The 19,873-nt window shown below is 42.2% G+C and overlaps 1 protein-coding gene across 12 annotated transcripts in view; it reads right to left on the bottom strand.

Moving 5' to 3' along the window:
* The window catches only part of CASK (calcium/calmodulin dependent serine protein kinase), a 442,447-nt gene that overhangs the window by 225,003 nt on the left and 197,571 nt on the right, over nucleotides 1-19,873 (bottom strand). For all 12 annotated transcript variants that reach the window (XM_032806527.2, XM_032806492.2, XM_032806483.2 and 9 more), the window contains one exon: nucleotides 10,323-10,428. In XM_032806527.2, coding sequence (XP_032662418.1) covers nucleotides 10,323-10,428 — 106 coding nt within the window. The remainder of the gene's footprint in view (nucleotides 1-10,322; nucleotides 10,429-19,873) is intronic.

Genomic DNA, 19,873 nt, shown 5'->3' with positions numbered 1-19,873 from the left:
CAAATGGAGGGAGGGGAGACAGCATGGCAGACAGAGACAGATACACACACTTCAATGTCCCTGCCCCTTTTGCCTCCCCTGTTGGCGGCCCGGCTGGTAGTGTCTGTACCTGCAGGGCCGCCGACTGTGACGTTATTGATATAAACTGGGACCACATAGAACATGATTTGCAATCAAGATCCTGTAGTGGCACCAAATCTTATGTAAAGGGGGTCATATAAGGTGTCTAAGACCAGGTTATGGATTGCTGGTTATGATTATGTATGTCTGTATCATTTTGTAGTTGAAGTTATGATTATTGGCTGTATACTGTCTGTGTTTCACATTTGTGCTGTAGTTCTGGGAAAAATCCCAGACGAGTTGGTGTTAGCTCTTCCTAGCCTGCTTGATGGACCATTAAGGACCATCAGCTACACAACTGACTCATAGAGAGGAGGCAAGATACGCCTTGTAACTCAGCAGGGTGTGCAGGAACTTGCCATGTGACTGCAGACTCCATTTTGCTGTAATTTTCCACAGTAAGAACAAAGAAGTGTTCTTACACCTGGAAGAGCCTATATAAGGCTGATGCCTCATCTCCATCTTGCCTTCAATCCTGCTTCTTACCTCTGGAGGAACTCTGCTATCCAAACTGAAGCTCCTACACAAAGGAACCAATGACCCATCCCAGAGGGGATTTACTCCAGAGACTTGATTCTTGAACTTGCAGTTTATCTCCATCACTGCTACAAGCCTTGACTAAGACTTTGCCATTACTAATGGTAATTGATTCCATTTAACCCATTCTAGCTCTCATCTATACCTTTTTCCCTTTATGAATAAACCTTTAGATTTTAGATTCTAAAGGATTGGTAACAGCGTGATTTGTGGGTAAGATCTGATGTGTATATTGACCTGGGTCTGGGGCTTGATTCTTTGGGATCGAGAGAACCTTTTTCTTTTATTGGGGTGTTGGTTTTCATAATCATTCTTCCCCAGGACGAGTGGGACTGGTGGTGATACTGGGAGACTGGAGTGTCTAAAGAAATTGCTTGTGTGACTTGCGGTTGGCCAGTGGGGTGAAATCGAAGTCATTTTTGTCTGGCTAGCTTGGTTTGCCTTAGAGGTGGAAAAATCCCAGCCTAGGGCTGTAACTGCCCTGTTTGAGCAATTGATCCTGAATTGGCACTGTCAGTTGGGTCCCGCCAGAAGCGCATTGTCACACAGAAGCAGGGAGGGATGAAGGGGTAGCAACGTTAAAGCGCTGCAATGGATCCTCAAAGAGCTGCCACAGCAAAGGACCCATCGCTGCCCTTGGTGGCCCTGCTGGTACGGTCCGTACAGGCAGAGCCACCGACAGGGGAGGTAAAGGGGCCAGGGACATCAAAGTGTTGCCGCGGCAGCACTTTAAGTGTGGTCCTTTGCCACGGCACTGCTTTAACATTCCTGCGCCCCTGCCAACCGGGGTGGGGGCTGGAGCAGCAACATCAAAGCGCTGCCGCGGCACAGGATCCTGCAGTGCTTTAACTCCTGCCCCTTCCCCCCCTCCGGCAGTGGCCGGGGGGAGCAAAGGGAGCAGCTGCCCTGGGGCCAGTTACTTTCACCCCTGACTGACTGTCATGTGTTTTATTTGTTCCAATTGTTATTTGACATTTGAACACAGCACAGTTGGTATGAATTTGTAATTTTAAAGTCTACTCTTGTATTTTGTTAAAGGTTTATGTTTTTAAGCATTTTTGTATTTTTTTTTAAAAAGTACTTAGATCACATTACTGCAAACATCTCAGCTGACAGAAAAACAAAAACAAATTAGAATGCAGATTTACCCTTGCTCAATTTTCATTACAAATATTGCAAAAACTCCCATTTTTCTTTAAGCCCCAACTTCTACAGTCCTGCAACACAGGAGAATCTTACCTTTCATTCTTTAAAAAGTGTGTTTCTAGAACCTGGGATTGCAGAGAAAATAAAGAAAGGAAACCTGGTGTACCTTAAGGACACAAAAAGGGGAAGCAAATAAAAAGAACCCAAAATTTGTTTCTTAATTTCTCATGATTTTGGGTGTATCTTAATTTTTTAACCCCTGAGGTTGACAATATCATGACGACTGTTTTTCCCTCCACTTTAGATTATGAATTATACTGGTGTGCTGGCAATCTGCATAAAAATCACCGTCTACAGCTGCATGCCCTCTCCCTGTCCTGTCCTTCCCCTCCCCACCCGCAAAGTCCTGTGTCTCATCCTCATCCAATTAAACAAAAATTTTGGTGAGCCCATTTATTGACTATTCTACTGTGAATTTGTAGCAAGCAACATGAGTTATCAATGTCAATCAATGATGGGAGCAAATTCCCTCAACCTACCCAGGTAGGTAAAGTGGCTGCACAGACACTTTTTTTTCTCTCTTTACTTGTGCTTGTGTATTGTAATCCTTCCAGACTGCACATCTACGCAAGCAAAGAATTTATCTTGTTCTTAAATATCGTTCAGTATTTGGGTCCCCCAAAGATTTCGTGGGTGCCAAGCACCGCCTTGGGTAACAACTGACCTGCATCACAGCAACAGTTTGATCTCTATCTCTGTCCAAACCCCCACAACCAAACCTAGGGCTTGTCTACACTTGAAACACTAGAGGCACAGCTGCAGAGGGGCTGCTGTGGTGCTTCAGTGCAGACTCTCTCATAAGCAACGGGAGAGAGTCTCCTGTTGGTGTAATTAATCCACCTCCCAACTGTTGGTAGTTAGGTCAATGCCAGAATTCCCCCATCAACCTAGCACTTTTGGTACTGGGGGGGTGAGGTCAGCCTAACTACTTCACTCAGTAGTGTGGATTTTTCACACTCCTGAGCAAGGTAGATGGGTTGACTTAACTTTTGAGTATAGACCTGGCCCTAGAAACTTGTTGAAAAATGACTATTTGGGGGGGCAGCTTATATCTCCAGAACCCCTGGCTCAAATGATCCTGAATTTGGGTCACAGTAATGCCACTCTGCACTCCCACAAGGCATTACAAATGTCAAGAAAACCCATGCAAACATGCAGATTTTGGAGCACTCAGAATCCTTGTCCTTTGAACAGGAAGTAGAGAGGGATGATGAGGGAAAGGCTCCTTTGCATATCCATCTGCAGCATAGGAGGCTCAGAAAGATGCATAGTGTCCAATTATCTCTATATGATGTTGTCAGCTGGAGGAGAACACCCTATGGTGAATACAACCTGAAAACAACATCTCAGAGACATGTGAACCACTCCATTCATCTCAGTGGGTGTTCCCATCACCCTCCTAAGTAAGTGTGTCATAAACAGATAAGAAAAGTTAATAGCACAGAAGTACTTTATATCTCTTTGACTGTAAAGGGTTAACAAGTTCAGTAAGCCTGGCTGTCACCTGACCAGAGGACCAATCAGGAGACAGGATACTTTCAAATCTTGAGGGAGGGAAGTTTCTGTGTGTTGCTGTTCAGAATTTGGTTGGTTGCTTCACTCTGGCTCAGAGGGACCAGACGTGCAACCAGGTTTCTCTCCAATCTCCTTATACAGGTCTTATCAGTTAAAATAGTGAGTACTAGGTAGATAAAGCGAGTTAGGCTTATGTATGTTTTCTTTCTTTGCAAATGTGTATTTGGCTGGAGGAGTTTATTAGTATTTGCTGGAAGGAGTTCCAAATTTGTATTTTTGCTGAAGGATTTTAATTTCGTATTTGAATACTTCGGCTGGCGAGGGGTATTCCCAGTGCCTATAGCTTAAAAACCCTGTAAACCTAATCCGATTTTTAAATTTTACAAGATAATTTTTACTGTTTTCTCTCTTTAATTAAAAGTTTCTGTTTAAGAACCTTGCTTGGTTTTTTTATTCTGGTGTGAGACCCCGGAGGACGGGGTCATGATTCACAGGAGAACTTGGTGGGGAGAAAGGAGGGGAAGGGGGGAGAGAGGCTAATTTTCTCTTGTTAGAGGTTACTCTCTCTTCTCAGGAATTTAGTCTGGGGAGGGGGGAGAGAAGGGGAGGAAGGTGAATTGTCCTCTCTGTTTTGTGGATTCAAGGAGTTTGAATCAAGTAGATCTTTCAGGGAACCCAGGGAGGGGAAGCCTGGGAGAGGCAACGATGGGGGAAAGGGTTTACTTTCCCTGTATTAAGATCCAGAGGATCTGGGTCTTGGGGTTCCCCGGGCAAGGTTTTGGGGGGACCAGGGTGTACCAGGCACTGGAATTCCTGGTTGGTGGCAGTGCTACGGGTCCTAAGCTGGTAATCAAGCTTAGGGGAATTTATGCTGGTACCCCATCTTTTGGACGCTAAGGTTCAGAGTGGGGAATTGTACCATGACAAAGTGCCTTACAGCCTGTGACATGCATGAAATATACCCAATCCCAGCTCCCCATCCAAAGGGGCAGGACTTTCCCAGAGCCTGGCTTTAACCGGAGGCAAAGAGAGGGCCTCACACCCTCCCAAAAGGGCAAGAACCCCAGAACTCTGTTCACATGAGTGGGATATGGAAGGTCCAACCCCTGTAGATGAGCACTGGCCTCCCAGATCCTGGTACACACAAGAGAGGCACCAAGAGGGCCTCAGACCCTCAGAGGGGCAAGCCCCCCCATCCCAGTTCATATGAGTAAAAAAGGAAGGGAGGCTGAGACCCTTCTGGAGTGGCAAAAGCTGCCCAGATCTCAGCACACACACAGAAAGGGACCATGCAGCGCTGACAGGTGCTCCTGAATCTACTCTCTCTCAGTCCCCCTTCCACTCAGCCCCATGTCCCTTTTTCCCAGTGTCCCACCTCTCTTCTCCCCTTAACTCCATGCCTCCAACCCTTCTACTCTACCTCAATACTCATCCCCATTTATCCCCCTCCCCACAACCCCCCTCATCTAATTGGAACCTCAAACCTCTTTTCCTCTAGTCCCCCACTCCTCTGCCTCCTCATACCAATTCCCCACCAAGGAAGCATTCACATCTAATTTTTTTTTTCACTGAAATACTTTACATTTCTCCCACCTCCCTCAAATCAAATTGTCACTCATGACTCACAAATTATAGCAACTTCCAGCCACCCAGTCCAAAACTCCTTTTATCTTAAGTAGGGGGATGCGATTAACCTCTATTAATTGACAGCCGAGTTCAAAGCCGTCCATCTCAATGAGGTCTGTGATTTATCCAGTAATTAGTATCTCTCAGTTCAACAGGAAAAGGCAGTTATAGGAAACTGTTTTTTGAGAGGGTGGGGCCTGTAAGTTGGGAACCCCTAGGTCAAAAGTCCCCACCTGGACTCAGGTATCTCACCCAGCAGCCTGGGCTCTCTTTCACTGTGCTGCGGTGGCAACCTGCAGACATGCTCCCAGTCTTACATTTCTACCAACATACACACAGGTAGGGACACAGCCATCTGCAGTTACATGCATATAGAGAGGAATATGCAACAGCCTTCACCCCTTGAGCTACAAAGTCACATGTATTTCACTCAGTCACTCAGAGCAGATTACCTAGTGAATAAACAATATGCAAATTAAGTCTAAGATACTAGAAAGATAGGATATATATTAGCAAATTCTCACCCTGATGGATGATACAAGCAGGCTGCATATTCTTAAGGGACAAGCTGCACTTGCTTTACAGCTTGGAATCCCCAGGTCTTTCTCACACAGGCTAGAATTCCCTTTAGCCTGGGTTCAGCACTTCCCCCAGTTCAGTCTTCGTTCCTCAGGTGTTTCGTTCTTCAGTCCAGTCTTCTTGTGTGGGGAGTGAAGAACGACAGATGATGTCACTCCCTACCTTATATAGCATTAGCATATGGTGGGAAACCTTTGTTTCACAACTTGGTTCCCAGATCAGTTTGTGGAAAAATACTGACATCCCAAGATGGAGTCCAAAGACAACGGACTGTGGTATAGCTTAACTTTCCTGTGGGCATTTTGGCCAGGCTATAAGCAATGGCTGCTATTCCACAGTCCATTGTCTTTGTTGATGAGCCATGAACACTGTCTGGTTTCTTCACTGTTGTACCTGAAAGGGTGGCTGTGGGTGTTTTCCAGAGTAAGCCCAGTTAAAATACAAATCCCTAGTCAATATTTATAACTTCAGATACAAAAATGATACAGGCATATAAATAGCATAATCATTCGGCAAATGATAACTTTTCAAATGACCTCACATGACCCATCTTGTACAAAATATATCATAATTATATCACAGTAATATCACTGTGAAGAATAAGGGGTGGAGTGTCACACCAAACAGTAAACCCCCTTGTTTCCTCTACCACCGGCTCACACCTTACCATTACCACAACTACCATATACTGCATACCACACACCACAATCCTAACTTGCTATGGATGCCAGCCTTCCATTACCCACTTTTAGCAAACTCTCCCACCACCGCTCCCCAGCACAACACATTACATCCTAAACATCCATGAAAAATAGTGTTAAGAGTGGGTACTTTAGTAAAGAGTATATGGAAAAGAAAAGCTAGAGGGAAGGGAAGAGTTACAGTTACAGCACATGCAGTGTACAGTAGTTGTGGTGACAGTAAGGAATGTCTGTGGATGAACAACAGGGTATCTAGTTTTTGGTGATTTCTCTTTTCATTTCCTTCCATTCTGGATTTGAGTCAGTTATGTGATGTGTGTAGCAAACCTAACTATTTCACAATGAAGATTTTGTATATTAATATTAAATAGCAATAAGATTATGTAATTAAAAAGCCAATTAGGAGTGTTTGTACCATAATTCTGAGCTACTGGAATGGTAAAAATAGATGTAAAACCTTGCTTCCATTTCCAAATTTTTAAAGCCTTATTAATTACCACAATGAGTTTCCCTAAGGTATACATAATCATTTTATAATAGTGTAATTAAGTCCCTTAGCCCATGCTTTGGGACTTTTACAGAATAAATAAAGCACCACAATCAGTACTGCATGTAATTTATTGCTTAGAACGAAAAAATATTTTGCAGTCAACATACCATAATTTAACAGACATGGCTTTAAAAAAAACAAAATCTCAGGCCCCATCTTTACCTTCCTCCTACCATCTGATTTTTGTCCTCAGTAATAACCCTACCATACGTAGAGGTGATTCCATTAGCACATATGTGAAGTCCAATTCTAGATATTGGTGGGGGTGTCAACACATTTTGAAATTATGTAGCTTGATCTATTGTAAGCAGGGTAGGCCAGTAGTGGCCTAAACCATAAACGTAGATCAAGAGAATGCAGGGAGACAAAGCAAAGCAGCAGATGGCAAGAGCATATGTACATGCATGGCATGTGTGTGCAGAGGAGTGGTAAGAGAGAAAATGAAATCCCCATTGTTCTAGGTATGCAGGATGGGGAGAAGAGTTGAACCTGGAAGGATTTAGAGAAGATAGAGAAAGCAAAGGCATTATTTTACTGCGTGTGTGTGTTTGTCCCCTCTTGAATATCATCCCAAAAGCCTGAAAACCATAACTCCTGTACTCACCAGGTCCTTGGTCAGACTAGGAAGGGACACTAACATTTGGAACCAAGGACACCAACAACAGGCTTTGAAAAACTTGTAGAAGATGCTCAGTTTAGCATTTTTCAGAGGTGATTTTTCTACCATTTGTAACTGAGTCTCCCCCTCCAAATTAGCTATCAGACTTAACTCATGAGAACTAGTCATAACACAAATGTGTAGGGGAGTTCAATCATTTTTAAAAAGTTATTGTTGAACAAGGAGATTGTAAACTGCTGAAAAATTTTATTTCTTAGCTGTCCCAGAAGTCAATATGGGCAAACTGATTATCTTCAAACTAAAAGAACCAAATACATATTTTCATATGAGGTGAAATGATAGTAAAATTTAATAGAAGTATCTAAACTGCCTCAGTAAACTTTTATTTCTTTTTTAAAATCAGTAACATAAAAACAAAGAAATACAAATGATTTGAAAATTTATAGCTTTAGAGTTATGAATAATGCCTCAAACTACAGTCAAAAAGTGGTTTCCATATATTTATTTCCCCTTTTGTCATCCCTCCTGCCCTCCCATTACACAAAATGCAGACCCCACCAAATAAACAGTTCCTAATTGGGGTGACGCTTGTTCCCAGGTGCACTCTGCTAGGAACCTCACGCCCAGCACTGAACAGTATTGCCATCCCTATTATAGGGGATTTAAATAAATACTTCCATGTTTTTATTTTGTATCCAAGATCCCCATATAATATTTGTACTTAACAGACATGTGTTTGTATATTTAAAAACTGAATACTCCTATACGACTCCAGACTCCTGAGTAACACCTCTTCTAACCAGTAGGTGGTGGTAGATACACATTAACAAATGAAGTGTAATTTTTGTCATCTCCATCTGATCCTGAACTTCCCCAGTTTGAAAAAGTGGTTCCCACCATTAAGTAACAGCATTTTACAAACTTACCTTCATTATGCTAGCAAAACTTTCCCTCACATTTAAAAAAGGCAGGCAGAAAAATGAGAGTCTCAAACAGTTACTGAAAGTTTGCAGGAATTCATTTTAGGTAAGTACACATTACAGTTTCTGCTTCATTTCTTTGCTTTTTGGGATTTTATATACATTAGTGACATTACACATTTAAATTAATAGTCTAATATGTGATGACAAACCACAAAACCCAATTATTTTAATAATGGTGAAATCTGTGTGATGCTAATATCATGCCCAACATGTGTGTCTTATTTCCTGTGGTCACTTGCAAGTTGGAGGCTAAGATCAGTCTTCTCTTCCCATTCAGCTCTACATTGAGAATACAAAGAAATGTAAAGCTACATTTTTATGTGTAGTAACTCCTTGCTTAATGTAGTTATGGTCTTGAAAAATGCGACTTTAAGTGAAACAATGTTAAACGAATCCAATTTCCCCATAAGAATTAATGCAATAGGGGGGTTTAGGTTTCAGGGAAATTTTTTTCGCCAGACAAAAGACATAATTTACATATACAGTATAAATTTTAAACAAGTTCTAATCAGAGGATTGTCTGGGGTCCTGCTCATGAGCTCCCTGAGCTTCTCCTAAAGCAACTGTGTCGATATTAGGTAGGATATTTCCTAGGGAATGCTTTGCTTCTAAATGATGAACTAGCACTCGGCTGAGCCCTCAAGGGTTAACATGTTGTTAATGTAGCCTCACACTCTAAAAGGCAGCACCAAGGGAGGGAGGAGACAGCACTGCAACGGCTGCAAACACTTCCCTGCGGAAACTGAACATGATGAGGAATCCACGCTATCCCGCTGAAGCATACCACTCCCTCCTCTGGACAGCGCATTCACGGCTGCAGAGGTGCAGACTTTCCAAAGTGCTGGGGGTGGGGGGTATTCAATCCCCAGCTCTTGACCCCAATCCAGCCCCCTCACCCCGAGTGTGCCGCGTTCTCGCTCCTCCCCCGTCCCCCCAGAGGGAAACGGCCGACTGCTGCGAGCGGGCATGGGAAGGGACGAGGGAGTTGCTGATCTGTGGGGCCTGCCCTGGTTCCAAGTCCCCACCCACTAGCAGGTGGTGACCAAAAGACATTATAAGCAAACATTGCACAACTTTAAATGAACATGTTCTCTAATAGATTAGCGATGGAACAATGAAACAACGTTAACCGGGATGACGTTAAGTGAGGAGTTACTGTACGTCTGTTTTGCTCTGAAGTCTGTTGATAGAAGTGTGAAGTCCTGAAAGTGTTTGAGCACAACTAATTCAATGCCTTTAAAAAAAAAATGTTAAAATTTGCTATTTATATTGATATGGACTACAGCCATTATTTTGATAAGAAATGGCCCATATTTTTAAACTGGAGTGCCTAAAGTAAAACTCCTACATTCATACTTTGATACCTAAACACGTGGTCTAATTTTTCAAAGGTGCTGGGAAAGCTGATCTACTTGTGAAATCAATGGGAGCTATAGGTACTCAATGTCTTAGAAAATTAGGCCACTTTTTATGCAGGTGCGATCTACGTATTGAAGAAACAAACTTTAGATATTCAGGTTTGAAAAATGTTGTCCAATTGCTTTTTTCCAGGTACATTTTTAAAAATAATTTAGAAACAGCCTGCTGTAAAGTGAATTTGGATCAATTTTTGGATGATCATTCAAAAGAACAATTTTGTTGCATACCTCTCAAGGAAGCATGGCAAACAAAATTAACTTCTACACTTAAAACATGCTGCTTTTAAAAGAAAGTGTCACCAAAAACTGAAGCACTTTAAACTATTTAGTGAATTCTACATGAGTTCACAAATAATTCTGGTTGCCCTGTAACTGCAATTTTGGCAAAGAAACTATCCACCTGAAAAACGTTGCCCAGCTCTAGTCATTACTCAAATAACCATAACAAAAACCAAGGAGGAAACTTACAATTCGAAAACCATATAAAGCATTCCATCCGAACTGTATGTCTCCAACAATTCAACAATATGGGGATGCTTCAGCATGTGACAGATACTGGCTTCTCTCTTCAGATCTGTGGAAGATAATGAAAAGTTGTATATTAGTTGCCTTGATCACAAACTGATGGCACACAGCCAAGAAGTTAAAGATCAATTAGTAAAGAAAAAGGGACATATTCTTTTGGAAGGTTGACATCTGACATTATTTCTAAAATAGTCTTTAGCCTTAGGAACCAAAATGGCAAGAGAGCAATGAGTCACTTTCTCTTCTTTGAGGGAGTGTTCTTCTGGAAAGAGAGAATTTTTCTGAAACATTAGTAAAGGCACAAAATCGGATCTGTTAGTGGGAAAGTACAACAGCAGCTGTTATTTCTTTTTCTAAAATATAGAATTAACTTATTATTTAAAAAGCTATACACCATATTTTGAAAAACTGATTTACTCTACTACATGCTAAGGTTCATTAGTTTTGTAATACCCAGCTATGCATGTGTATCCATGCTTCTGTCACTCTTCCTTTAAATGGTAGTAGTCAGGTTTATTCCCAGAAGAATACAGCAGCTGTCCACTGACTCTAGCCAGTCTGGGCTAATGTGGGGGGAGGGTGACCAGACAGCAAGTGTGAAAAATTAGGTGCGGGGGTGGGGGTAAAAGGCACCTATATAAGACAAAGCCCCACATATCAGGACTGACCCTATAAAATCGGGACATCTGGCCACCCTAGGTGGGATTGCAGGAGGATGTAGGTAGTCATACCCTTGGAGCATGCTCAGTAGGACATTTCCAAGGGTGGAGGCTAACTTCACTCCCAAGTTTATACAAAAAAAAAAAAAAAAGGGCATCAAACTTCAATTAGTTGAGACAGAGTCATACTTGAGGGGGGAAGGAGATTTCTGCCCTGAGGGCTGATGCTCACAGGCCTGCTTTTACTAACTGCAGCAAGAAGATAACCACAAGGAGAAAGATACCAGCCTATTCAAAGAACTGAGTGTTTGCTGCTTTTTCAGCTCAGGACAGTATGGTGACATAAATGCCAAACCAGTGGGCATGTTTTAAATGCTTAGGATTTGTGGCCTATGTACCTTTTGGTACTGAAGAAATCTGTACGTTTGATGCTATATTTTTCTTTGCATATTATTTGGTGTATTGCTGTAATGATAAGATCATGTTTAGATTTATGAGGAGTTAACTCTCAAATTGTCATTTTATAAACAAAGTTTTTTTGTTTTAGTCTGTGCAGCTTTACTACATTGTTGTTTTTATTCCAAACTGAGGCAACTCAGGGTACATGCATCCATGATGTCCAACTTTGCATATTTACCTTGTGTATTATTATCCACAGATGGGTGTTCTGCTGTCAAAAGAGAGAGACTGACTATTCCTGCAGTAAAATGGAATTACAGTGGGTACTTATGTAATCAAAGTAGTACAGCAGACGCCATTCAAACTCAATCTCTCCAATCATTCCCCCACTGTTAGCACAGATATACTCAAAAGATGCTTTGATGAATCATTCATTGACAAGTGCTGACTTTTAATGGTCAGCACTGTAACACAGTTTTGGCCACAGCAATTACTTTTAATTTAATTTAATTTAAATTTTAATTTAAATTCCCAGTTATGATCATTGAGTACATAGTGCCTCATTTTGATAGGTTTTGGAAATATACCCTGGAACACAAAAGCTATGTACCTTTATTATTATTCACTCAAATAAGAACAAATAAGACCACTTGGAAGCTTAAACAATATATAAACACTTCAATTAGGACAAAACCAAATTAAGTTTGTAATCATAACTATATCCTCTGGAAGAACAGCTCCATTTTAAAAACAACACAAGAGTGTGGATGAGATCCTCAGCTCTCCACTCTGGCCCATCTAAGACAGGTAAAAGGCTAGCACAGCTTAAAGGGCTCTAAGAATTCCAAATATAGCTAAGGAAGAATTTACCCTGAGAAGGAACAGAAGAAAACAGTAGGTACAAGATGTTCCCTGAGAACCCCCTCACAAGCCCGGATGGGAGGGGTGTACTGGGGCAGAGAATGTCAGGGGCAGTGCCCAGCACTGCAGAGATTCTGAGCAATGCTACAGACAATAGGGCAGCCTGGAGTAACTGTAGTAATTTAGCCCCGGGAGTAGCCCAGGACTGGGAAGCACTCCTTCCCTCTGAGAGACAAATTTGTGCTTCACCTCCCAAAGGCACAGCACAGAATCTTACCCACAATTTCTCAGGGTCAGTCAAAGATATTTAATTCAGCAATATCCAGAAACTGCATGCTACTCTGAAAAATTGACAGACATACATACAGATGCTCTAATACCACAGTGGTAACTGTAGTATAAAAACCTAGAGACACACCTCCAACTAAGGATGTACTCACTGTCTCTGCAAACAAACACACACATTTTTCAAGTCAACTTTAATGAAGCTGCAGATTGCATGCCAGTCAGAATTCTGTGAACGTTCATCTGAGTTTTAATAGCACAATGTTTTAGCTGAAAATAAATGAATTTTGGATTGGGGCAAATGTGCTTTTTTCACGCAAGTCATTAATGTCCAGTATCCTTAAGTGACTTTCCCATTACATGCAATCCTATATAGTCCTTACAGAGGAAGCGGGGGGGTGAGCAGGCAGCAACAGCTGCAAGTGAGTGTAATAGAGTAACAGAGAATGCTGCAGGGGCTGGCTGGCTGTCTCAGCCTAGGAGTACGGATGCCTAGGCCAAGTGGAACTTACCCAAAATTTGCATGGGAAGAACTCAGTTTAAGTAAGATCTATGCGTGTAGGCCTTTTTTGTTACTTTAACCCATTTCTCTGACTACTGTGTTCCTGTTACTAAAAGTTCCTGTTACTAAAACTTTGTTTTGAAAATGCTGAACGGTATCACCGCATATATTTTCTGGTTATAAAGCTCCTAAGAGAGAAGGTTACTGCAAGAAGCCAAACCAAACTCGTCTTCCTAAATGAGCCATGGTGAGAAATCAGGGCGCTGAAACCTAAGGATCCAGTCTAAGAGTAGCAAAGTCATGGAACTCCTCCTTAAGTGAACTGGAGGCCCAGGGCCTGCCCCTATAAAGGGTCACTCATGAGAGACTGCAGAGAGGTACAAGAAATAGTACACAACATAATCCACAACAGACACATTCCTAGGATTTTACAAATATGTATGATTTAAATTCTAGAACCTCATACAAAATCAATGAAAAAGGCACCATCTAGTCATGCTATATATGGTATGTGTGAAACACACCACCCTGGAACTAGGTACTTAACTGATATGCAAGACTAAATTGTAAAACTGTGCTTACTTTAATAAATGAAGCCCCAGCCTGCTATTTTGGGTCCTATGAAAATCAGCTTGCACAGGCATCAGCTCAGAAACAGCAACTGAGAAAAGTGACACAAAATAAAATGTTTGACAATTCTGAGCCAGGAGCCCATCAAGGCTCTCCAGAAAGCAAAAGTACCCTCAGCACCTCAAAGGTCTGCCTAACCTGCATGCCTGAGAAGCAGCCAGCTGGTGACTGCCAGGCCAGAGAAGAGAAGAAGGAATGACTGGGCTAGGAGCTATATTGGCACACCATACCACAGAATGCACATGGCTAGAACAGTCCTGACATGCATGCTGAGCACAGCACATTGTTTGGGGTAAGGGAGGTGGTTGCATCAGGAGGAGAAAATACAGCCTCTCAAGTTGCTTTTGGTCAGAAAGGTAAAGAAGGAACCCTAACTGTATTATATTCAGTTTGGAGGATTATTATTTGATAGAGGAAGCAACTGATTATTGCTTCGGGAGTTAGTTATTTCTTTGCATACACCAGATTACTCCCGACTCCCATGCTTTTTTCTTTTATTCCTGACTCTGCCAATATCCAGTCTTTTAATTTCATGCTTTCATTTCCCCTAAAAATGTGTTGCTTCTTCTTCCTTGACTTCTATAAAGGACAATAATTAACTGCCTTAAAGGGCATCTGGGCTGCATATTTATTTATTCACCTAGCCTCTCACAGGAGACACCATAATTTAACACAATCGGCAAGCTTAGAGCTGCTACCTGCACTCAAACCAAGAAGCACAAATAACTCAGGGCCCACTGGTTCTAAAACGGGCCTTAGAGACACTTAGGAACAAATTGACTCTGCTAATCTTGGAGAAATGAGGCCAGAGATTTTGGGGGTCGGGGAGGAAGAGGGGGAAGAGTTGCGGCTACAGAAAATTATTTTTTAAAATGACCATTTAGGACTGATCTCTCAGCATCAGATTTAAGTACAGCTAAGTTTGCTAGTGTTCGTAACAGCTTAAAAATGTAGGATACTCCAGAGAAGGTTATACTCCTGAGAGTTACTTAGCACTGCTAAACATGCTAAAGACTTCCTTTACAGAACAAAAGAAAACAAAACACGTACATGAACAGTTAGAAAAAGAGTGGCTTGTAAGATCAGAATGAGTCTCTGGGCACAGATGATGTTCTAGGACCAGTTCTAGTTCTTTAAAAAACATTAATGCCATTTTATTTATAAGAGTCTGTATTCTGGTTCTGAAATATTCTGGACCTATAGGGAAGTCTTCAGAAAATCTTAAAGGCGTATTAATTAGTCTTAAGGAAGAGATTAACAGTTGCCTATTGCAGATAACTGCCTTAAACCTGTTGCAGCTACTCTGTGTGTTTGTTTTTAAATAGAGAGTAACAAATCTTAGAGTCAACTTTTTACAATGCATCCACTCAGAACAAAAAGGGATGGGCAAACCACTCAAAAATAAGTACTTTTATTCCATTACTTGAAAATTAGGTAAGTCTCTCTTTCCCCTGTAACTTTCCACCATTCCACTTACTCCTATCAGAAGTATTTATTGGGGAAGGTGGCAGCCACTTTGGGGTCCCAATCCACAGTTTGAGAACTGTTGATCTAAACAATGTTGTTGGACTGTCACTGTTAAAGTAACTCAAACACTCACTGTTTTAATGAGCCTGTTTTTCTTTTTGACTCCTTTAGTAGCAATATTCTTAAGACCCTTGAAATTAACATTACTTTCTATAATGGTTTTGTCCTCCTCCATCTTGTGAAAATTCTGTTTTAGTAATACAAACATTAATAAAGCTCAACCTTGTTTATTTCATTGACATCAATGGCACAGCAGCTATAGAAATAGTGTTTAACGTTGTCTACGTTGGCTGGTTGCTTGCCTGTGTAATAATCTTAGAATGTTATAATTCTGCATTAGCAGTGGTGATTTTTTTCTGGGTGCATGTGTGCAAGACAGACAAACAAGAACAACAGATTTAATACCTCCCCACCACAGATAGTGCAATCCACTTAATAGGGGTGTCTCCCACAAAAGCAACTTAAATTCTATGAATCTTACGTGACTTGAAAAGGACTGATTTTTGTTTAATCATTCATGTAATTTTTAGTGTTCTTGTGATTTTTAAGGTAGGCTAGAGGGGGCAATTACCCTATTAGGTGGCAACCTGAGGGGGAATTAAGACTGGGAGAGAAGCCTCAGTTAGAAGCAGTTCACTTGTGCAGGAACAGGCAGGACCTATATAAACCAGGAGGTTGACACCAGAGGAGGCTGCTGGGAAAGGCTGAAGTCACTTCCCCTGGGAAGAGGGAGGAGTGTTTGGAGGCTGCAGATATGCATAGACTGCAGTTGCTCCCTCAGAGGAGGGACTGGTGAAGCGGGCAGACCCAAAGATGGAAGGGAGAGCCAGAAGGTTAGGACAGGGCCCGGGGAAATGCAGCAAGGTACAGGGCAGACTGCTGACTAGAGGGTCCCTGAGCTGGAACCCAGCAGAGAGGGTGTACCTGGATTCCCCAACCAGCCACTGGGGAAGTGGCATCGGCCAGGCAGCGAGTAAGAAGCCTGCCTGAGCTTGTTTCTGACAAAAGACTTTCCTATCCCCAGAAGGGGGAACCACAATAGTGACCTAGATGGAGGGCTGAGACACAAGGAGGCTGCAGCAACCCCTGGGGTGAGAAAGGAGTTTCAGATACAGATGCAGAGGGACAGTGTGCAACTGCAGGAATGGGTGCCATACCTTCAGTGAACAGAGCACCACATGACGGGGTGGAAGAGGATTTGCTTCTCAAGCTAGTCTGACAAATGTCATTTTGTGCATTTTAAAGCACTGCACAAAGTCCACTCTTAGGCATCCAAATGTAAGATGGTGATTGGGGAAGGTAAGGAGGGGAATTGTTTTTGGGGGTATTGTCCTTTTGCTTTTGTCTTTGATATGAAGTCTATGCATAAGCAACATTGTGCACCTGAACTACACTGATTGGGTATTTTTATAAAAGTAAACCAAGTAGCAGCTAATAATTCACACCTTCAGCACTAAAATACTTACTATTTTTGCAAAACCACAATGCTGAAAGGGAAACATAATTAGCTGACTTTTTGTTTTTGGTTAAAAAGGATCTTAATCTCCTCTCTCCAAGAGCTTAAAAAATATGGGTCTGTCTATGATAACTATCCTCTCCTAGAGCAAAAGTTCTGACATTTGGCATTTGCCTTGGGGGCAAACAAATCTATGAGGAGGAATCCCCAGTGGCAGAGCGCTAATCCTATGACAGACCTCTACAAGGACCATTTGTGGCTGGTTACTGACTGACTGCCTGCTCAGGAAATCCATAGGGTTGTTGCTGACTCCCACAGGATGAAAGGCCATGGGGGTCACTGCATTCAGTTGGCATCATGACCAGAAGTTGAGGGCTGACAAACAGACTAGGAAAGGTGCCCTCCTATGTATGTAGTATGTAGTTGTCCTGTTGCCTGAAGATTCGCACTACAGAGTTTTAGAGAACAGAAGTAATGCCACATAGGCTAGTCTGATAGCTCTAAGCTCAAGGACATCATCATTAAGCCATCTGGACACCATATCCCTTGAAGCTGCAGGTGGCCCAAATGGGTCTCCTAGTCTGTCCCTAATGCGTTCCTGGACAAAATCTTCAACAGGGAAGAGCCTGAAAAGCATACCTCTTTCCATGCATTTGTGCGATCCAAGCACCAAGCCAGCTCTGTAATTAAGTGCTGGGACACTCAAACTATTCTGTCTATTCAATGACTCATTGAGCAATAGACCAAACCAAGCCAGAGCCACTTCACTGTGGATGAAGTCTGGCAAACAGCCTCAAGTACATGCATGCCAATGTGACCTAACACTGCAAGACAAGTCTATTAAATTGCAGTCTGATTTTACACAAGTTGGAGAATGAATGATTTAAACAACTGGAACTTGTCCTCCAGCAGGTACACCTTTTCTGCTCTGGAGTGAACCATGGTTCCTATGAACTCTATTGTTTATGATGGGGTGATCAATGATTTTTTGTAGTTCACAACGAGGGCCCACCTAAGTGACTAGGAATAACGAGCATTCCAGCCTCATCACTGTCTACTGCTGTGATCTGCGTTTGATCAGCCAGACTTCCTTCCACGGGTGGATGTGAATACCCTGCTTTCTCAGGTGGGCCAGTACCACTGTTGGGCATTCTGTAAATATCCTCAGTGCTGTGGAGAGCCCAAAAGGATCCAAGAGAGTCCAAAAGCAGTATGCACCTTGCAAGTCAAGCACCATGAACTAATCTTGAGCCTGAAGACATGGAATGATTGAGGCAAAAATTACCAGTGTGAATCTGAGGTGGCATATATATTTTGCCGTTCCAAATCAAAAGAAGAACAAATTTAGAAACCCTCTGTGAACAGAATTATAATTTTCTAGCCAGCTCTACTTATCAGCATAAACTGTATGAGAAACAGAGCATACCCAAACCATCTTACTAACAGTAGGAAACTGAAAAAAGCAAAAAGAACAAGACATTTTTCAAAAAAACAGCTGAGATACCATAATGATAAGCACAGTCTAAAAATGTAGACAGATACATTACACAAGTGACCAACAGGAAGCTTCAGAAACATGCAAAATTAACACACACTAATTTACAGCAGTGAGGAGTGAGCCATTTGTATGAAGCACTAATGCAGGGAAGAGAAACTAAAGTTATGAATTATGTTCAGCTCTTTGCAAAGTATACAAAAGTACCAGAAATGAAAGGAGGTAGAAGGGGAGTGGAAAGTCTAGGAGCTCCCAGTTCCACAGTGAAAGAAGTCTTGAAGAATTGCAAGATCTACAATGTCTTCTCAGCATATCTAAGTGCTGCTTATCCTTCAAAAGCCAGCGGAATGCTATCGCTTAGTCCAAATTCAGCTACTGACACTAAAATCAGGTAGAAAAAGTGGGTGAGGTAATAATACCTTTTATTGGATCCATCTGCTGGGTTGGGATTCCTGCCTCTCCAATCTTCCAGAAAAGTTGGCCCACTAAAAGATATTACCTCACCTACCTTGTCTCTCTAATATCCTGGGACCGACAAGGCTACAACTACACTGCACACTAAAATCTAGTGGTAGCTCTTAGGGAAACTGAACCATGTTTTCTGCTATGAGCGCTCCACACTCACTCTCTCTAGATTGCTTTTTGAAGCCTTTTTTTTTTTTTCTTAGGGTAGCCATCAAATGAAACTGAGTGCAGAATTAACAAGAGACTTAGCCCTCTTTAGTTGTTAATGAAGTATGGTCTTTTACAAGGACGCTAATAAATTCTGAAAAAGAGGATGTGATGACCTGATGAATCTATGTGTAGCTTATGACTTCTGTTTCTGATTAGGAACTCTTTGTGTATATTCACTTTGAGCATCTTTGCTTTCCTGCTTTGCACCTCCATCATAAACAAATTCCAGAGATTGGTGACACAGGGCTAACAACAAGATCATTAAACTCTGATGATTGCCTATTTAAATGGAGTACCTTTGGGCAAAGAGATGGCTACCACCCAGGGCCAATCAATTTTTCAAATCTGAATTTTAGGAGGGCAGGTAACTAAGCAACAGATTCTCTGGATGGGGACTTTGCTCACCAGAGGAGGCTAATCAGGGAGTCAGCTGACAAAGGGTCGGAGGTTATAAGAGACAGGGTCTCACCAGCCATTTTAGGAGGAGAGGGAAAAAAGACCAGTTTTGTAAAGGACAGCTCAGTATGCAAAAAACATACCTGACTTACAGTCCTGCAGACATGGAATGTGCTGCTTCATTCAACTACACAATGGAGTGCAAGAAAACACACTAAACAGGAGAAAGAGAGGAGTGGAGCATGGCTCCAATCCATGATACCCTGAGAAACTTAATTAACCCATTGGTGACAACTTTCCTACATCTACAGAGACTCCATGTTTCAGAGCAGAAGCCAGGTGTAAGAGAGAGGGAGAGAGGAACGATCCTGGATTCTCTAGACTATGCTGACTTACGTACAAAGAACACTTAAGAGCAGTGGTGAGCTGGAGCCGGTTCCCAAGAACCGGTTGTTAAATTTAGAAGCCGGTGTAGAACCAGCTGTTAAAGGGGCGGGTGAGTGGGCAAACAACTCTAGTCCATGGGCCACATCCGGCTCGCGGGACCGTCCTGTCTCTGGCCTGCCTGAGCTACCAGCGGGGGAGGCTCCCCCAGCCCCTCCCCTGCTT

Source organism: Chelonoidis abingdonii, chromosome 1 (genome assembly GCF_003597395.2).
Source record: "Chelonoidis abingdonii isolate Lonesome George chromosome 1, CheloAbing_2.0, whole genome shotgun sequence".
NCBI lineage: Eukaryota > Metazoa > Chordata > Testudines > Testudinidae > Chelonoidis > Chelonoidis abingdonii.
Note: the sequence above shows the minus strand (reverse complement) of the source record. Positions and strands in the feature narration are given on the sequence as shown.